Source organism: Beta vulgaris, chromosome 5 (assembly GCF_026745355.1).
Source record: "Beta vulgaris subsp. vulgaris cultivar EL10 chromosome 5, EL10.2, whole genome shotgun sequence".
Taxonomy (NCBI): domain Eukaryota; kingdom Viridiplantae; phylum Streptophyta; class Magnoliopsida; order Caryophyllales; family Amaranthaceae; genus Beta; species Beta vulgaris.
The window spans coordinates 64,728,523-64,747,431 of NC_079206.1; the positions used below are offsets into that span (position 1 = coordinate 64,728,523).

General features: G+C 34.4%; 2 protein-coding genes across 2 annotated transcripts; one reads left to right on the plus strand and one right to left on the minus strand.

The window, feature by feature from the left end:
• The first annotated feature begins 9,360 nt into the window (after positions 1–9,360).
• On the plus strand, positions 9,361–11,653 carry LOC104894542 (hypothetical protein). Its single transcript, XM_010680800.4, has 2 exons — positions 9,361–9,826; positions 11,091–11,653. Exons 1-2 carry the CDS (start codon positions 9,518–9,520, stop codon positions 11,349–11,351), a joined length of 570 nt encoding a protein of 189 aa, XP_010679102.2. The 5' UTR covers positions 9,361–9,517; the 3' UTR covers positions 11,352–11,653.
• Positions 11,654–13,143: 1,490 nt separating this feature from the next.
• On the minus strand, positions 13,144–15,755 carry LOC104894543 (hypothetical protein). Its single transcript, XM_010680801.4, has 3 exons — positions 15,529–15,755; positions 14,672–14,985; positions 13,144–13,491 (listed from the first exon to the last, which is right to left on the minus strand). The coding sequence occupies exons 2-3, from the start codon at positions 14,980–14,982 to the stop codon at positions 13,482–13,484; spliced, it is 321 nt and encodes a 106-aa protein (XP_010679103.1). The 5' UTR covers positions 14,983–14,985; positions 15,529–15,755; the 3' UTR covers positions 13,144–13,481.
• Positions 15,756–18,909: the final 3,154 nt, after the last annotated feature.

Sequence of the window (18,909 nt, forward strand, 5' to 3'; positions counted from 1 at the left end):
ATACCATGCATCACAATACATATCATCTGTGTCAAGCTAATATCAACTGGAGTACGTACTTTCATTTGGTGATGCATGCTAGCTTCACTATATATATGTATTAATATTATGATTGTGTGAGTGTGAGTGTGAGTGTGAGTGTGAGTGTGCTTTAAGATCTTCGTTTGCTTGCTGCTGCATACGATGGTTGCTCCTATATAATACTAGCTCATCTTATATACTACTAATCTCCTAGTAATGTAAGGCTGCATGGGTTGTATACTTGTATATCAATTATCAGTATATGTACTCTTACCAGAGTGCAAAAGAATAAATAAAATTGTACCTTTTCTTTCATTTAGCTTCTTACTCCCTCCGTCCCATAATATAACTAGTGCTTGTTTCTTTTTTACACGGTCTCCAAGACGTAACTTTGACCTTCATTATCTTCAATTCCGTATTAAGAAAAAATATAAAAAGTTGATATTATGAAACTACACATTCAGACGAATCTAACAAGATCCCACATGAATATGTTTTTTTATATATACAAATGAGAATATTCGGTCAAAGATTTTAAAGTTTGACCCAACAAAAATGAAGTAGGCACTATATTATGGGACGGAGGGAGTAACATCTTTCTCAGTCTCTCCCTCTCTATATCTATTTATATACTATCGCAGCACTATATTTATCTAATCTACTTACACTAATTTTTCAAAAGAATTTATCCAAAACAATTATGAAACAAAAAAATCTTACTAGCTAGTATTATTGCTCATAATTTATCTATTAATACTTCAAAAAAGTGTATTAAATAAGTCAACATTTGCTTGGTATTAGGGATATCAAGCTCAAGATATATCATATTATCATTAAGATACCGAAATTTAAAGACGAAATTGAAGAGTAAGAGCAAACAAAAATCACCAAGTCATAGTAGATAATATACATAAATTGGAAGATAAGATTATTGCTTGTAACTGATTTCATCCAAAATCACGAAACTATAGCTGAGGAGTAGTAAGGCCAACTGAAGTTAGTGTCAAAGAGAGAGAAAGAGCAATGAATGAAACAGTAAATGGCTTAAAAGTTCGGAGGTAGTTAAAAAAAACGTGGAAAAAGTCACGGATGTAATATTTTCTAGAACTTACAATCCAACAAAACAAAGGACGAGGCTTGAGAGATCCTATAACAAGAACTTCAAGGAGTTAACAAGGTGAGGAGTATCAAACTTCGGTCTCTAAAAAGAGAATTTGAAAACTTAAAAAATGAAATAAGGAGAATTAATAAACGATTATTTTTGAAAGGTGATAGAAGCTAGTGATTTGAATGAAATCATATGGGGAAGAAATTTCAGATGACAAAATTATGAAAAAGATTTTATTAAGTTTAACGGATATATATGATAACATTATTTGCTATCAATGAAGAATCAAAATATATATCAATAATTACATTATTAGAACAACTCATGGGATTCTTGGAGTACCATAAGCAAAGGAAAATTCGTTATATCAATGAAAAATTAGTTGAGACCGTTCTTGTAGCAAAATTTAAGAAAATGTCCAAGAGACAAAGACGAAGGATTTGAAGGATGAAGATGAAGAGAAGTCACTCAAATGTATGAATCAAAAACTTTCCTGCAATATTTGCAAAAAAGATTAATCATGATATTGCAGACTGTTGGCATAAAGGGAAACTACAATCTCGGGTGTGCAAAATATTCGATCATGTAGGAATGAATTGCAGGAACATGAAAAACGATGAGATTGCCAATTTTGCCAAAGAAAATCAATAGAAAAAACTCTATTTTGAAGAAAATTATCTTTGAAGTTTTGTTAATGACAAGAGCATTAGGGGGAGGCTTGGTGTAACACCCCAAAAATCCATACATGTATAAACTACGTTGCATCGACTTTGGGAGTGTTACTGCCGCGGTAAAACGAAGGGCTTATTGAAATAAAAACATTATTTTACTCCTTATTATGAAAACTAAATTGCAGCGAAAATGAAATGTTAACTACAACTCGAGAATCACTATAGACCCATTTTTATTTAAAACCATTAACTAAGTAATTCATAAACAAACTCTAAAAGGTTCAATAAATTAAAACACTTAAATGGTTTATAAAACAAAGAGTATCCTTTATATCCCCGAACTCATGCAGTAGCATCAGCTTACCTAATCTGCTCCGCATTGAATATCAATGGTTCATCACGTGTCACAAACAAACACAAATAGCAAACCATCAGCTATGCTTAGTACGTACTTAAACAGTTCAATAGTATAGCAAGTATAATCAATATAATGAGAATCATTCCTAGACATGATACTACTAGAGTATTACATTTATTACTTTTATAATTTAATTAGCAACGAACAGGAACGTACCGTCATCTTTCTAGAATCATACGGGCTATTAATCCTTAATAGACAACTTGGTCTATCAGATGGAATACAAATGCGGTCCAGTTCTGCTTCACACCCATCTTAATATGCAGACCCCCAAGATCGTATGGAACCTTCCGCCTACTTGAGTTATCAAAATTTGTAAGGACACTACTATCGTCACAGTAGGCCTGCGTAGGAGTGTAGAACAAGTCCGACACTTCCTCCATTGTTCACTACTTGTAGGGATTCCAACTACATGTTTATCGCCAAATACCATTCTTAGTGGTATTCATTCACATAACATTAAACATTTAATCATTTAATTTTCCTTCTTAGATACATTGCTTAATTCTTTAGTTTAGGCAACCTCATGTAACATCCTTGCTACAACAATAAATCATAGGATTCCAATCCAATTTTCATTTCATGCTTGTGATATGATAGAATTACGCATACCAATAATAATTCATTCCAACTCACAAGTCATACAACAAGGAAATACATACAGATTTCCAAATGATTTCATGTTATCAAACAATCTCATTAATCATAACCAACAATAGTCCCCTATCATGATTCTAAGTTTCAAAGAAACAATTCATAACTTAATATGATATAGTACGCGTACGTACCTTGTAACGGAGAATCTTCGCTGACTACTTAAAATATTTTGCTTATGAAATTGGGACCTAATCGAATAATAAAAGTATTTCAATGCTAAGTCCTTGATATTATTAATATAAAAATCAGCTTATCCAACTAAGTTAAAAATGTCGTTTTGAATATTAAAAATAAGAGTTATGCTATATGCAGTCCTTAGGGTTGCATATAAGACATAAATACACTACTTTAAATATTAATGGAAATAAGTTGTGAATTTATGAAAATTGCATCAATCGATGTAATAAATGATCAATCAATGCAACTTATTTTCATTTTTAGCTTCTTATATACAGTCCTTAGGGCTGCATATAACTTTTCCCTAAAAATAAACATTCTTGTTGTTTAAACTTTCTTTTCATAGACTTTATTGAAAAAAACATATTTAAGACTTAATAATATGCTTGTAAATTTGATTTTTCTTAACATATATTATACTTGATTTATAATAACAAAACTTACACAAATATACCTGAGAACTTAATTATATGCTTGTAGACAACCAACTTTATTATATTAACTATTGAGATTGAAGTATGGCAAATTCACTAACCAAGTGTTTTTTCCAACTTTCTTAACTTGATTGAAGGACTGAATCTAATGAAAAAAAGTCAATTTAATGCCTAGCATCATCTTCGCAACATTTTATGTCTAACAAACTGAACTCACAACACATACAAATAAATTAAACACCAATTTTCCATGAAAAGGGTTGGGAATAATATTTTTTTTTCATGTGATGAACAATTACTAGTCTACTACCATTCTCACACATCAAGAGAATCGACCGGCCATTTAAGAACACATAGTGTCGATATATGTCACGTATGAGCGGATTAAGTCAATAAGCAATAAAAATATTACTGATCCGGCCACAAGACATTAGAAAACCATATGCCGGGGTCCAAGAAAGCTAGTATAAATGGAAACAATTGCATAACTTGGAATTTCATCCTCCCAAAAAGTTTGAAAGATATAAGAATTCTTTGTGAACTACATCACGTACTACTAGTAATGGCTAAAAGAACCATGCAAGCCTCCGTTTTTATTCTTCTATCAGGTTTCCTTCTCATCGTTATAATCTTTCTTTCTCAATTTTATATGCATGTGTGTCTACGCAATATGAAGGAGTTTTGCTATATGCAATCCTAAGATTTTAACGATAACTATTTAGTATAAATCCTAAATTGATATTGGATTAGAAATTTATGATGATATCAAATTATCAATCGTTGATCAGAGTAATCATATTGACAAGTTTTTGTTTAATGTATTTTCCTTTTGCAATCATTAATTGCTATAATTGTTATTTTTTCCATATCATTTGTAATTATGTTCGATTCATACGTTTTATAATATAATCTTTTTATTTGTTTTGTCATATGTCATTAAACATGTGTTTGATGCTCAAAGACGAGCATAGAAAAATGTGAAAAATCAGTCAAATAAGTTCAAAAAAAATAGGAAAAATTCACGAGAAAGGATCCAACTATTACCCTTTTTTTATAGGTTCCAACTATATATTATTCAGGTCCCAAGTTTACTATCTTGTGATTTGCATAGGTCCTGAGTTACTTATAACCGGTTTAAAAGGTAAGATTATTAGACGTTTACAATCTTCGAACACTTCCATCAAGTGACAGAGACCTCTAAATTGGGACCAACGCTTCAAAATCTTACATTCTAAACCAAGTTATAAGTAAGTCAGGACCTAAAAAGCATAAGATGGTAAACTTGGGACCTGTAAGGAATAATCTATAGTCGTGATTTATAAAAGAAAATGGGTAATAGTTGGCCCCTCTCTTGTGAATTTTTCCAAAAAAAAATAAAGGAAAGAATATCCTAATTATGTTAAATGTCTAAAAGTATCTTCGTAATTTAATTTCATGTCGATGATTATATGAATATAAACTAATCATCATATCTTCCATGGAGTTCTTAGTGGTGATGCTTCAAATGGTCGTCTTCAAGGTGCAAGCTCAGTGCCTCCCATATGATTCTCCATGTGACCCTACTGTAATTCCAACGAATTGTTGTGATGATCTTCTGTGCGTACAAGTTGCACTTAATGAATTTAAATGTAAAGAAGGACTTTGCGAGGATCACGCTGGACATGAATGCGATCCTATACTTTTCCCATGTTGCCCAAACCTGGAAACTAAATTGACTTGCATAGATAACATATGCGTGGAACAGTGAATGCCATAACAATTATCATCTCTGATATATATGCGCGATATATATACGTGGGACTTATGCTAATTGTGTAACTTTTGTTGCAAAATGTTTGATGAATTTTCTTGCATTGTAATTGTTGTTTGTGAATTTTTGCTTTTTGGTGCGCTTGCTGCGCTGGTCCGATAGGCTATATGTGTACTATCGTCATTTGAAGTGTGCATGATTTATTTTGTTGGGGTGTTCAACGTTTGGTACTACAAAGCTATAATACTCATATGTACTCGATCTTTGATTTTGCACGTACAAGAATAATTTTATTAATTTGCGCCTCTTCTTTGATTTTATTGTTTACTTCATTTGTTCTATACCGCCATGGCCTGGTGTGTGTTGAAGTGTAATTTTCTCCTCTTTTTTTTTTTTTTTGGAGGAAATAGAACAATAGATAAATTAAACTGTCAGATACATAGTTTAGCCATGGTCAGCATTCACATGTCTGCTTCTAAATAGTTAATACAATCCGGGGGAGGGATACTTAGTTCCTGTTGGGGCCTGCAACCTCCCTTGGGCATATTTTGCTAGTGCATCCGCAGGTTTGTTGGCACTTCTTCCTTCATGTTTCAACTCGATTCCGGAGTTTTCTTGGAGCAACACCCGACAATCATAGATAACATTATACAAAACACTCTTAACTCTTCTAATATTATTTATTTCCTCTAGCGCATTTTTGCAATCAGAAGCGATGATGCAATGTCCCCAGTTCTGATTTACCGCCCACTTGACTGCAATAAGGATGCCCCTTGTCTCTGCCTCCAAAGCATTAGAGCAAAAGGTGCTCATAAAGACCCCTCCTTGCCATCTACCATATGAGTCCCGACAGATTGCAGCTAAGCCAATTTTTTTTTATAACATAAGGAAGGAGCTATCCACATTGATTTTTAAAATCGATGCCGGGGGAAGTCCACCTAGTGGGGAGTCCACCTAGTGTAATTAATTTTCTCCTTACCATATGAAAAGAAAGTATGTTAATTTTTTAGATTATATGAAAATTGGCATGGGTAACCCAATAAGGAGGAGGAAAGTTTAGCTCACTTACAAGTTAGGAGGTTCCATCGTAGAACCAATTGGTGAGGAGTAGGGATGGCAATGGGTCGGGTCCAGCTAGACCCAGACCCGTTTATTTTTCACAGACCCAGACCCGCTCCAGACCCGTTGGGTCTAGATTTTTCAGACTCAGACCCAGATCCGCTGGGTCTAGCGGGTCCGTGGGTCCTTACTGGGTCCTAAATGGGTCCTTCTTAGTTTTAAATTTTCATCACATTTTTTAATATATGTAATTAAAAAATTTTGCCTAATATATATACTATATGTTTTTGTATCCATGGTTAATGCATTCTCTAAATAAAATTTTAAGAATTAACTCATTAAATATTAAAATGTTACAACTTATAAAGTTACATGTCGTAGTGGAGTTACAACATTAACGAGTTCACAAAATCAAAACTCATAAAATTATAGAGTTTAGGTAAAAAAAATTTCTAATATGTAAATGGGTCCTTGGGGCGGGTCTGGGTCTAGCATATATGGACCCGGACCCAGACCCGACCCATGCTCTTTGGGACCCAGACCCGACCCGGACCCATTGGGTCTAAAATTTCTGGACCCAGACCCTTATAAATGGGTCGGGTCCTAGTGGGTCTGGGTCGGGTCCAGGACCCATTGCCATCCCTAGTGAGGATGAGTAACTCCTAATCTTATAAAGTGGTTTATTCTCTCCTCTTTCTCGGATGTGGGACACTCACAAGTGGACATTTCATGAGTTTCAACAAAGTATTACACCTTCGCAATACGAGTAGATTTCCAATTAATAGAATTCTGTCTCACTAATTATTAAAGAGTCACTTTTTATTTGCACTACTTTCTAAATAACCTCTTTAACTCGTATAGAATAGTAAAACATTCTTTTTTTTAAACCAACTACATGGAGCAATTTTTTTTATTTTTGAAAGAGAAATTTCATTAATTGAAGGCCAAACGGCATCTACAATAGATATTAAAGAAAAACAAGATACAATTAAACAAGGTTAAATCAAATTCGTCTTCGAAGAAACTATAATGAACCAGATCGAGCAATACAGAGCAGCCCCCTTGTATTTGCTGAATCAAACAGCTATTGATGAGGAAGTCTATCATTCTGACATAGTTTGGGAGGAACATTCTTGATCGAGCCATGTTAACCGCATCCGAAATTCCAATACCTTCATGTTGAGTTTTGAACTTCAACCAATAAGAACAATTTCTCATACCTAAAAACAAAACAACCACACTCACAACTCCCATAGGGGAGAGGGAGATCTCCACAAAAGCGACTAAAAACCCCATAACAAGGTTTGAAGAAATCTCATAAAGAGATACTAATTTATTCAATAAAACAAGAAAATCAACTAAAAACTGAAAATAAAAGGAAAAGGGGGGCTTACCATGGATGAAATTATCCATGGCAGCCCCTAATTGATGAAGAAGGAGTAGGGGAGGCTAGGGTTTTGAGAGAAAAAGAGAGAGAACTACATGGAGCATTATATTGAGGGAAGTGGGATTTGTAATACAAGTAAATATATATAGAATCGTCGTCCAATAACAATTTTTTTTGAAATACTTAATTCAAAAATATATAAAAAATCCAGCATGATAACTAACTTTTTATATATTAGTGAAAAAAATATAGTTGATTAAACTTTAAAAAAATTGGGTCGTAAATCATTTTGAGACAAGTGACAAGTTACCACCTTCGTTTCTTTTTAATTTAAAGAGTTTGAATTTCATACTTGTCCCTGTAAAAATCAAATCACTGGTATTTTTAATCATTTATAATAGGATAAAAGTTGATTTTATATGATATATGTTTGGATAATTCTAACAAGATCTCCCACATAACTATATTTGTTTTAAGGCACAGTGTCTGTTGTTAGCATATACTTAACAAATACGGGTTGATCCGTAGGGAGAGTAGTTTTAAATAGGTTGATGTTCAATTATCTAACTACTTAAAGAGAAAAATTTGTTGGATGATTAATAACTAAACTTGAATAATTTAGAACACAAATGGATGAAAGTTTATCAAATAATTAAAAACCTAGGGCATTTATTCGGTCCACCATGCTTGTACCAATTCAATCAATACAATATAATTCAATAATACTTTGATTGAAGGTCGAGTAATTAGAGTATTTTGTTAATCATACGATCGCTCAACATAATCAGATCTACGAATTGTAACAAGCATTTAATGAGTACGATCTTTTAATTCTAGGAAAAAATGACATGAATAATATCAATTTTCATCACTCTTCTAAAAATAATCTCAACTTTAGGAAGCACCTTCTCAAAATAATCCGAAATATTAGTTTCATATATATTATAGACCAAAACGGATTAGTATATATGCAAGAAAAGTGATACTTTGATTTATTTGGAAAATATTCCCTCAAAGTTAGGATTATTCTGAAATAATCCAAAGTTGGAATGGTTTTGAGAGGACAACAGAAAGTTAGGATTATTCCTGTTAATTTTTCCTTAATTCTAACTCCTATAAAAAAAATCATTCTTTTAACGTAAATCAAACAAAGATGGTATTTTGACGATATATATTGTCTATTGAGATTAGGGTCTGTTCTCTCCACCTTATTTTCAGTTCAATTATGTTCAATTCAGTTCAGTTCAATTCAGTTCAGTTCAGTTGAGTTCAATTCAGTTCGTTCAGATCAGTTCAGCTTTGGTCAATACTTTTACTCTCACATATCACTATTCAATTCAGTTCAATTCAATTCAATTCAATTCAGTTCAATTCAATACAGTTTAATTCAGTTCGGTTCAGTTCAGTTCATCTGTTTTATACCGAAGAGAACATTGAACATAATCTTCTGCGTAACCATATTTTCCTTCATCTTTTACCTATATATTGTCCGATTATTGAATGAATAACAGAATAAGTATAACAAAATGTAATTAAGTTTACAAACTGAGGCTGCAGTACAAGACGCCTCCTTCGCCATGAAGTAACGCTTTGCACCGCTATCTCACAAGCTTTTAAGCCACATCACGCCAAACTAAAAACTGTCCTCCTGAAAATCTACCACCTCATAATCCCCTCATGCACATGAATACTTTACGTGTCACTTCTTGCCTTCGCTAACCAAAAAATAAATTAGTACTATTCTCTAATATAAACGTATGTAGTAGCTAAACGACATTAAAGCATACTTAAATGCATCAAAAGAGAAAGTAGTTTGAGAAAATTCAAAGAAAAGTATGGAAGGTATGCAGGAAAGAAGAAGGGAAGATGATGAAAGTGGTAAAAAAGATGAAGAAAAGGATGAACTTCCATTAATGGCATTAAACCATGTATCAAGGTTATGTAGATCAGTAAAAGATTCAATAGAATTTTATACTAAAGTTTTGGGGTTTGTGGTAATTGAAAGGCCTCATGCTTTTGATTTTGATGGAGCTTGGCTTTTTAATTATGGAGTTGGTATTCATTTGGTTCAGTCAAAAGATGAAGATCGTTTGCCTTCTAAGAAAGATACTTTGGATCCCATGGATAACCACATTTCCTTTCAGGTACCTTCTTAATTACTAGTAGAATCTAATTTTACCAAGATTAACCATGCATGCATAGTATCAATACATACTTCTTGAGGTGGGCTCTCAACTCTCAAGCTAGATTTTGCAAATAGGTGATTCATGATATGTTCAATGTATTGAGATTAGTTGTAGTTTGGTTTGTGGGCAAGTCTAATGGAACTGCTAGGTTGCACATAGACGGATATGGGTACGAATGCGGATTCGGGTACGGGGACAGAAAACGGCAAGATTTTGAAATTTTAGGAAACCCATATAGAATACGTATCGGGTATGGGTGTGGGTACGAGTACGTGACCTAGAAGAAGTATCCATGCTACATAAAATGAAAGGGTTGCTCGGCTTAACCTGTAACAAATGCAAGAAGATCGAGTTTGGGAATTAGTATTATTCACAAGGGCCGTAGCTCTAACATGGTTGCCGACTCTCTGGCAAAACAAGGTCTGGTTAGAGATGATGAGTTTTTGGCTTGGATGTAGCTTACATAGGTGCAATTAGAAGAATGGATTGGCTGTATGTACTGCTGCCTGTTGGCGCCAATTTTGAGACTCTGTGTCAAATGAGTTTTTAGAATTGGCTTTGTAAAACTGTAGCCCATGGGCCTTTATGGAATTAAATCAATGGATAAAATTATCAAAAAAAAAAAAAAAAAAAAAAAAACACTTTTACTCAAATTCGAGTTGATTTTCGAGATTATATTTTCTAGTTCAGTTTATCTTGAAACTCAATTTGAGTTGAAAACTTATATCATATTTATTCTATAAATAGGTTTAGACTACTTATTATTTTGAGTCTTTTACAAGTATTTTGAGCTGGTTCTTGAGCTTATTTTGAGTCTTTTACCAGTATTTTGAGCTGGTTCTTGAGCGTATATTTTCTAGTTCAGTTTACTTTGAAACTTGAGTTAAAAACTTATATCACACTTATTCTATAAATAGGTGTAGACTACTTACTATTTTGAGTCTTTTACAAGTATTGTTCACAATTTAAATATAACTTTTCAGTTAATCTATATAATACGTTTAAATATATTTCAAGTTTGCTTGTGAACTTTTCGAATACGAACTTTGTTATACTTGGTTCGAAAGAATTTTGAGCCGAGCTCAAATAGGTTGCAAGCCAGCTAGGTTCACTAACAATCCTATACATAACTAATAATATATTCGAGAAAAAGAAATTTGCTATTTGGTTGAGTTAGTTAATTTTTTTTTATGACAAATTAAATTTTATGTGCATGGTATAGTGCGAAGATATGGAGGCAATTGAAGAAAGGCTGAAAGAATTCAATGTCAAGTACATGAAAAGGACAGTAGAGGATGAAGATAACAAGACGTCGATTGATCAGCTTTTCTTCAACGATCCAGACGGATTCATGATTGAGATATGCAACTGTGAGAACCTCAAGCTAGTTCCTGCAGGTTCCATGGGCAAAATTAAGCTCCCTGTTGATCGTCACAACCCTCCGATCGAGCTCGAAAATGGTGATGGTGGTAAGAAGAAGTGAAGTGCCTGTTGTAAGCTCAAATTAGAGGAGATTGTTGTCTTAGATTTGATTAGCTGAGAAAATGAATTCATTTGAATCTTTCAAGATAACACAATGCAAGAAGCTGTTGGCTAAGCTTATTGCTCCTTTATTTTACGAAGTTCCTCAAATTTTTTGAGGCACTTGATAAAAAAATTTCAAACTAAAAACACTAGTTAGTAGGTTCATGGATGACTCTAATTGGAAGGTATTAACAACAATGTTTTGGTGATATGGACATATTCGTTGTGACCAGTGTTCGAATAGATGTTCGTTTCCATTGACCAGTGTTACATAATTACCTAATTCCCTAGCGAATCGCGAATTGAGAAAAGTGAATTATGGTCGGTTTTGGTTCGTTTTTGGCTCATTTTGGGCGAATTGGCAAATTCAAAAGGCGAATTAGATAGCGAGTTAGGTAACACTGTCATTAAGCCATGAATCTGCACGGAACCGGTTGATTCAAACGGGAGCACCATCTCCTATGGCATGAGGCCCTCCCTCTTCCCCCCCCCCCCCCCCCCCCCCCCTCCTCCCAATCTTAGTCTTTCCTATTCCGTCTTCATCAGTTGAGGATTACAGTGGATGAAATTTATGGATGATTTTTTTCCGTAATAAGTTTTTTTTTTTACTTTTATTTTTAGTATTTAGTTCATTTTCTTATTTTGTTGAATAAATTAGTCTTTATTTATGAGATTTTAAACTCTATTATGGAGATTTTAATAGATATTGTGGAGATATCTTTCTCTCCTATGGGAGTTGTAAGTATATTTTTTCGTCTTTAGGTATCAGAAATTGTTTTTATTAGTTGAACTTCGAGATTTAATATGAATGAAATGAAATCTCAAATGCGGCCAAAATAACTTGATCGAATGAATTGAAATCTCGAATGCAGTTAACGTAATCAAATAATATTCTTCCCAAACTATGTCAGAATGATAAGACTTCTTTATCAATAGTGCTTGATTAAGCAAATATAAGGAGATGTATTGTATTGTATTGCTCGATGTAATTCATTATAATTTCTTCAAATACGAATTTGATTTAACTTTGTTTGATGTATATCTTATTTTTTTTAATATGGATGTTATTTGGTCTTTAATTAATGAAATTTCTCTTTTAAAAAGAAAATCTCGTATGGCATGAGTGTACATAGGATGATCGGAGTGCACCTGTAAGTAGCCTCTAGCTAGAGGCGGTTTTGAGCCAAAATATAGCCTCTAGCTAGAGGCGGTCTTTTATTCACCTTCTAAAAATAGTACTCCCTTCGTCTCATATATAGTGTTTTGTTTTTTTTTTTGCACGGTTTCCAAACATAAATTTAACCTCTAATATCTTCAATTTCGTATTAATAAAAAAAATATAAAAAGTTGATATTATGAAAGTATACGTTAAGACGAATCTAACAAGATCATACATAAATAGGTTTTTTGTCTATAATAATGAAAATATTTAGTCAAAAATTTTAAAGTTTGACCCACCAAAAATAAAATAGACACTATAATATTATGAGACAGAGGGAATAGTATACATAAAATCAGACATGATATGGAGGTAGAAGCAGATTTAAGATAATTATGGCATGTAAAACTCAATACCTTTCCCCGAATTAGAGTTGACTTGGGTTTCTACAAAATTTCAACAAGATCTAACACTTTTATAAAGTAAGCTTTAGGTTTCAAGTCTAATGAGTTTAAATAGGTTCTAATAGTATATGAAGTCAACTCAAAAGTTTCAATAAGCTCTGATAAAGTTTAGATAGATCCAGGAAAGATAAAGGGAAGAAGACGCACCCTTAAAAGTTTATACTTGTATTTGTTTGATAAGAGTTTACATGAGCAGCAGTTGAATCATCACGAAATACTGAGGCTTGAATCAATAACAATGAAAAGATTTGTAAAATAGAGTGAATATGAGCAGTTAAAACAGTGAAATCTTTCTAGACTGAAAGGTTCCATGTGTTCTACAACTACTACAAAAACCTGCAAGAACCTTCATTATTCTCAAATAGCTGGTTCAGTGTTCGACGAAAATTGATACGCTACTTTTGAAATCCAACAGCAGCTTACGAAGCCTCAAATGAATCTGGCAGCATCTCCCTCCAAATATCCCTCATAGACCCCTGCCAAAAGAGTCCAGCAAAATTTTATAAGCAAAGATTTGACATTTACAATTGTCAAATTGAGGCAAGTAAATGAGACTGTCCACATTCATGAAGCACACACTTGCACCTTGTAAAATTTTCCAAAACACTTTTAGAAGAAAAGAAACCCTTAAAGAGGATCTCAATGCACAACTGGTTCTTGATCCAGTTCCCTTAGGGCTTGTTCGGTAGGCGTACTTAATTGGTGGTACTGTAATAGATTCATGTAATTTGCAAAGAAAATCCCCTTTTTTAATTGCATGGCAATAAAATCCCATCTCAGAATACGTAATTTCCTTCACAAGTTTCCGTTCACTTAATTCCCCCTCTGGAGTGGGTAGTGATGGTAAATGAATTTAATGGGGAAAAAGCACGACTTTGGGATGGACAAACATCACCACAACCGTTAACATGATACATTGCATATAAAATCACATACTTCCTCTGTTCTTTTTTATCAATTAGATATACAACGCTTAAAGAAGCGTTTTGGCGTACGTGAAAAAGCAAATGGTGAAATAAATAAAGAACCAGAGGAAGTATGAATTTATTAACAATACCACCAGAACATCTACAACCAACCAAGACGTTAGCACCCAAAATTACGAAGCCACCTCTAGTCAACACTTCACATAACAAGTTTCGGCAAATGGTAATAGTTTCACTAATAAAGTAATTAGACACATTGAGTCGAAGCCACCCTCAACACAAGCAATTATGGCTAATGCCAACAGCTTCAGCAATATATTAAATCATCTCAGGAAAGGTAAAGAAGTGCCTGTCCTCCCTGTTTGTTTGACAGGTTTGCTGGCCTCTGTCAGTTAAGAATATGATCAATGCTAAGCTAGCAATTTGATGCATAAATCATCCATAAGTGATTTCTACAACTCCGTCTAATTCATTATTCCACAACATATAACAAAACAGTCAGTTATGATTGCAATTTATAGTTTATCGTTAAGCAGTTGTTTTAGAGAAGTTAATGATATCAGGTTTCATAATTGAAACACAAATACAAACAACATAATCCCATACCTTCATACCCACTAACCCAACAGTCATTCAGAATTCATATAATAATTAACATAAAGAAAAATTACTCCCAAAACGAACAAATTCAATCAAAAAAGAACTGCAATTGAGGAAAATAAATCCCAACCTGACTTTCTTGATGAGGATGGATTTGAGCTTGCGAGCAAGGTCCTGGGACTGGAGCCTACGGTGGAGATTTTTTTGTGCTATAATGCGCTTCTCAGAATTCTTAATGTGATGAGTTTGTTCTCTCTTTATCAATCGTTCCATCCCACTTGACGTCATTTTTCTCTGCATGAACGACAACGCTTGATCCAAGTTCCCATCTCGTACCCTGATCCGGATCCCCCGCCATTGTTGGAGGGATGAGCTCACTGAGTTCATGGCTGAACTTGGATGCTTCAGAAGACTTGCTAGGTGACTCGCCGCTAAGTTCATTTTCTGGAATTCAGAGTCCAAAATAAACTTAAACCTCTAAATCACAAAATAGTTTTTTACGCACATAACCTAAAATTACAATCCGTTCAATTCATCAAGAAATATACCAATCCATTCATAAAGTGGGAAGTTTTAACAGATTTTAATCAAAATGATCCAACTATATACATTAGTCATTAGTGATATTATTAATTAAGTCATAATCTTTGCATTACCATGTCAAACATTTAGCAATCACCAAAATCATTCATTTTATAATCTCCAATGTCCAAAAAATCACTCGCCATTCACTGATCCACAAAACTAAAGATATTAAAATCGAAATCAACATACTTCCATTAACACAAAATGAAAAAATTGAAAAGACAAACTCCGCTTATTTTACATAATCGGAAGGAAACCCTAATTTACAGAACGCAATTCAACCATTCAAATTAAACTAACACACACCTCAAAAAAATCATGATTCGATTAAATTAGTAAACTAACTGAAATGCAAATTACATTTAAGATATTTTGAATTAGATAATTTAGTAATTTATTTACCTTGTTAAATGATGCAATTGGCGACCACAACTTCAAAAAATCAAAATGGCTAAGAAAAATGCACAGTTTCAGGTGGCCGAAGAATTAAACTATTCAGGCGACCGGCGAATTTAGTGTTTCGGCGCCGTCGCGGCGGTGGCGTTGGTAAAATTTGGGGTTTTGAGCTTTTTTGAGGAGAGAGAAGAAGTTGTGTGAAGTGGGAACTAGGTAGGTGAAGAGTCACGTAGTTCGCAAATTAGATCCTACATCGAAGTGTAGGATGAGCATCCTACACCTTCCCCATATGGCTGACTTTTGGTAGTATTTTTGAAAGTGGGTCAGCTCTTTCTCTCTCATCACGTGAAACAATTTTTTTAATGTATAAATGCATATGGTTTGGTGTACAATAATCTACGAGTGTACATTTGGGGATTTTCAATGATCAAAGCAATGACCATCAATGTACATTGTGATTTTATTGAATTTCGGTATGAGATTGAAATTGTACATATTGAATTTCATTAGTGAACAAACATCAAGCACATCAGTGTACAAAAAATGGAAATTACTCACTTGACATATTTCGGTATGAGACTGTAATTGTACATATTGAAGTTCATTAATGAACAAACATAAACACACCCAGTGTACAAATATTGCAAATTACTCACTTGACATCAACTACATGAATTGGGTTACTTTCAGCTGGGGGTTGTCATTGTACATTTTGATTTTATTAATGAACAACCACGAAACCAAGGATGTACAAGGAGGTTGAGTGTGGAAAAGAGAGAAGTGTTGAATTTCGGTATGAGACTGTAATTGTACATATTGAATTTCATTAGTGAATAAACATCAACATACCCAGTGTACAAAAATTGCAAATTACTCACTTGACATCAGCTTCAGGAATTGGGTTACTTTCAGCTGGGGGGGCTGTCATTGTACATTTTGATTTTGTTAATGAACAACCACGAAGCCAAGAATGTACAAGGAGGTTGAGTGTGGAAAAGAGAGAAGTGGTGAACAGTATATGGAGGGACATCAAATCAGTTATTAAATGGTGAACAGTAACTGTCAAATCAGTTACTTTTTGTATTTTTGACATGTACACTGGATGTAATGGGAATGTACATTAGCTGTCAAATCAATTACTTTTTTGCATGTTGAATGGTGTGTTTCATTCTTATTGCCTTGCATTTTGGAGCTGGTGTAGGATGCTCATCCTACACCTTGGTCCATGATCTACTAATTGCACGTAGTTATGTAAATGTTATGTCATTATGTGACGTGGTAAGAGAAACATCAAATGTGATAAGAATGGTCAAGGAAAGTTAATACAAAGTAGTGTAGAACTCTAGGGTCTAGATGCTTTACCAAACCCAAAAAGTCACACAAAGTTACCGAACTTCTATACATCTTCGATTCTCCCTATAATTACTTAAAATCGCCCAAAAAAACATTGAAATTACATTTATAACCTTTCTCTTTTTTTCCCACCACCCCCTCACCTCCTGCCTGCCTGGTTGCCGCCACCACCATCCCCCTCACCTCCTGTTTGCCACTACCATCCACGCACCTCACTCCACCACCCTTACCTTCATTGAAATTACCCCCTCTCTCTCCTTCACTACTTACGTACCACCACCACTCTCACCCTCACCCTCACCTCCACTTCGCGTCACGTCGCACACAACCACCACCACCTTCGCGTTACATCGCACACAACCACCACCACCTTCGCGTTATGTCGCACACAACCACCACCACTTTCGCGTCACCCTTAAACCGTTGATTTTTTTATATTGGCGAAAGTCCGGCCAGGACGTTCAGCCCATGGGGCAATCGTCCGCCCAGGACGTTCTGCCCATGGCGCTAACGTCCTGGCCGGACGTTCGCCAATATAAAAAAATTTCAACCCATGGTGACTGCGGTGGAGGACGTTAGGTGATGGAGTGCCAGAGTGGAGGTCGACGGTGGTAGTGGGAAGGTGGGTGGTGGGTGGTGTGTAAAAGAGGAGAGGGAAGGTAGGTGGTGGTGGGTGGTGGGGAAAAGAGGAGAGGGTAAAATGGTAGTAGGTTGGTGGTGGGTGGTGGGGAAAAGAGGAGAGGGTAAAATGGTAGTAGGTTGGTGGTGGGTGGTGGGGAAAAGAGGAAAGGGTGAAATGGTTTATAAAAATATATTTTGGGCGATTTTAAATAATTTCAGGGCGATGTTTAACAATCCTCATATTTCAACAAAAAAAAGTCAAACAAAAGGAAAACTTAAATTCAAAATGATAAAGATAGGTTGGAATGGAATTTGCAAACCAATCCGAAAATCTAAATTTTCATAAAAGAAATCACAATCTGAATCCAATTCGAGATACTAATTTGGAATGAAATGGATTGGATTTCGGTTTTTACTCGAATAGCTTACACACCTAATTTTTTTTAAGGTAGGAAGAATGCGCCCTAATCGGACCGAAATCTCGCATAGGTCAACCCGGTCCGGGTTTGCAGGCAAGACCTCTTGGGAGTAGGGGGAATGGTAAGGGGGACTCCACCCCCAAAGTGCCTCTAGTAGGGTTTGATCCCACAATCTCAAAGTTGTGAGATATAAACCAAACCACTAGACCAAGTACTACTGAGTAGCTTTCACAACTATGTTTTAACAACTGTTTGACCATAGATATAAACCAAACCACTTCCTACCATAATAACAACTACAAGAATTATGCAATTAATATCATATTTATATAAGTTGACTATTTGACCATAGAAATCATTTTGTTGAATTTACGTGTTTTACAAATTGCATAAAAGAACGTTCAAACAAATTTCAAATGTGTTTTTGTGATGAGCGTTCTATTTATCACAGTTAGAAACTCGATGAGGCTTAATAATATAAACTCGTGAGGAATGAAAATCAATTGTGAAGCAAGGTGACATGAATATCAAACGAAAAAATATATGGTGGGTAACTGGGTATAATGACTCAAATAGGGCTGGACAAGAATAGAGTTGTTGAATGACAAAGACAAGTGAACCAAATAAAAGGTCGATTAATAACAAAATTAAGATTTTATATTGTTGGCATATGTTTTAACTAGTCGAGTTCGAAATTCGGATTATTCTTTTCAAACCAAGCTTGAGCCTGATTTTTAAGTTCGAGCGAATTCGAATTCGAGTTCGCATTTGGTAAAAATTAATTAAGCCCAAACTAAGACATGTTAGAATTTAGGTCAGCTCGCTTCGCCTCGTGACCAATCCTAGTTCAAAATAGAGTAATTAATAAATAATATAAGTGACCAATTTGTTGTGGAATACACCAAAATATAAAATGAACAAGATTTTGACAAAGGGGTGACTGGTGAGTATATATTGCCAAAAAAGCAGGTGATGCATATACCCAACATACCAT

Bases quoted from the DNA above. Each gene is read 5' to 3' on its own strand.
- LOC104894543 (XM_010680801.4), bottom strand. From the start codon at position 14,982: ATGAACTTAGCGGCGAGTCACCTAGCAAGTCTTCTGAAGCATCCAAGT.
- LOC104894542 (XM_010680800.4), top strand. From the start codon at position 9,518: ATGGAAGGTATGCAGGAAAGAAGAAGGGAAGATGATGAAAGTGGTAAA. The intron at 9,827-11,090 runs GTACCTTCTTAA...TGCATGGTATAG, and splicing joins ATAACCACATTTCCTTTCAG to TGCGAAGATATGGAGGCAAT.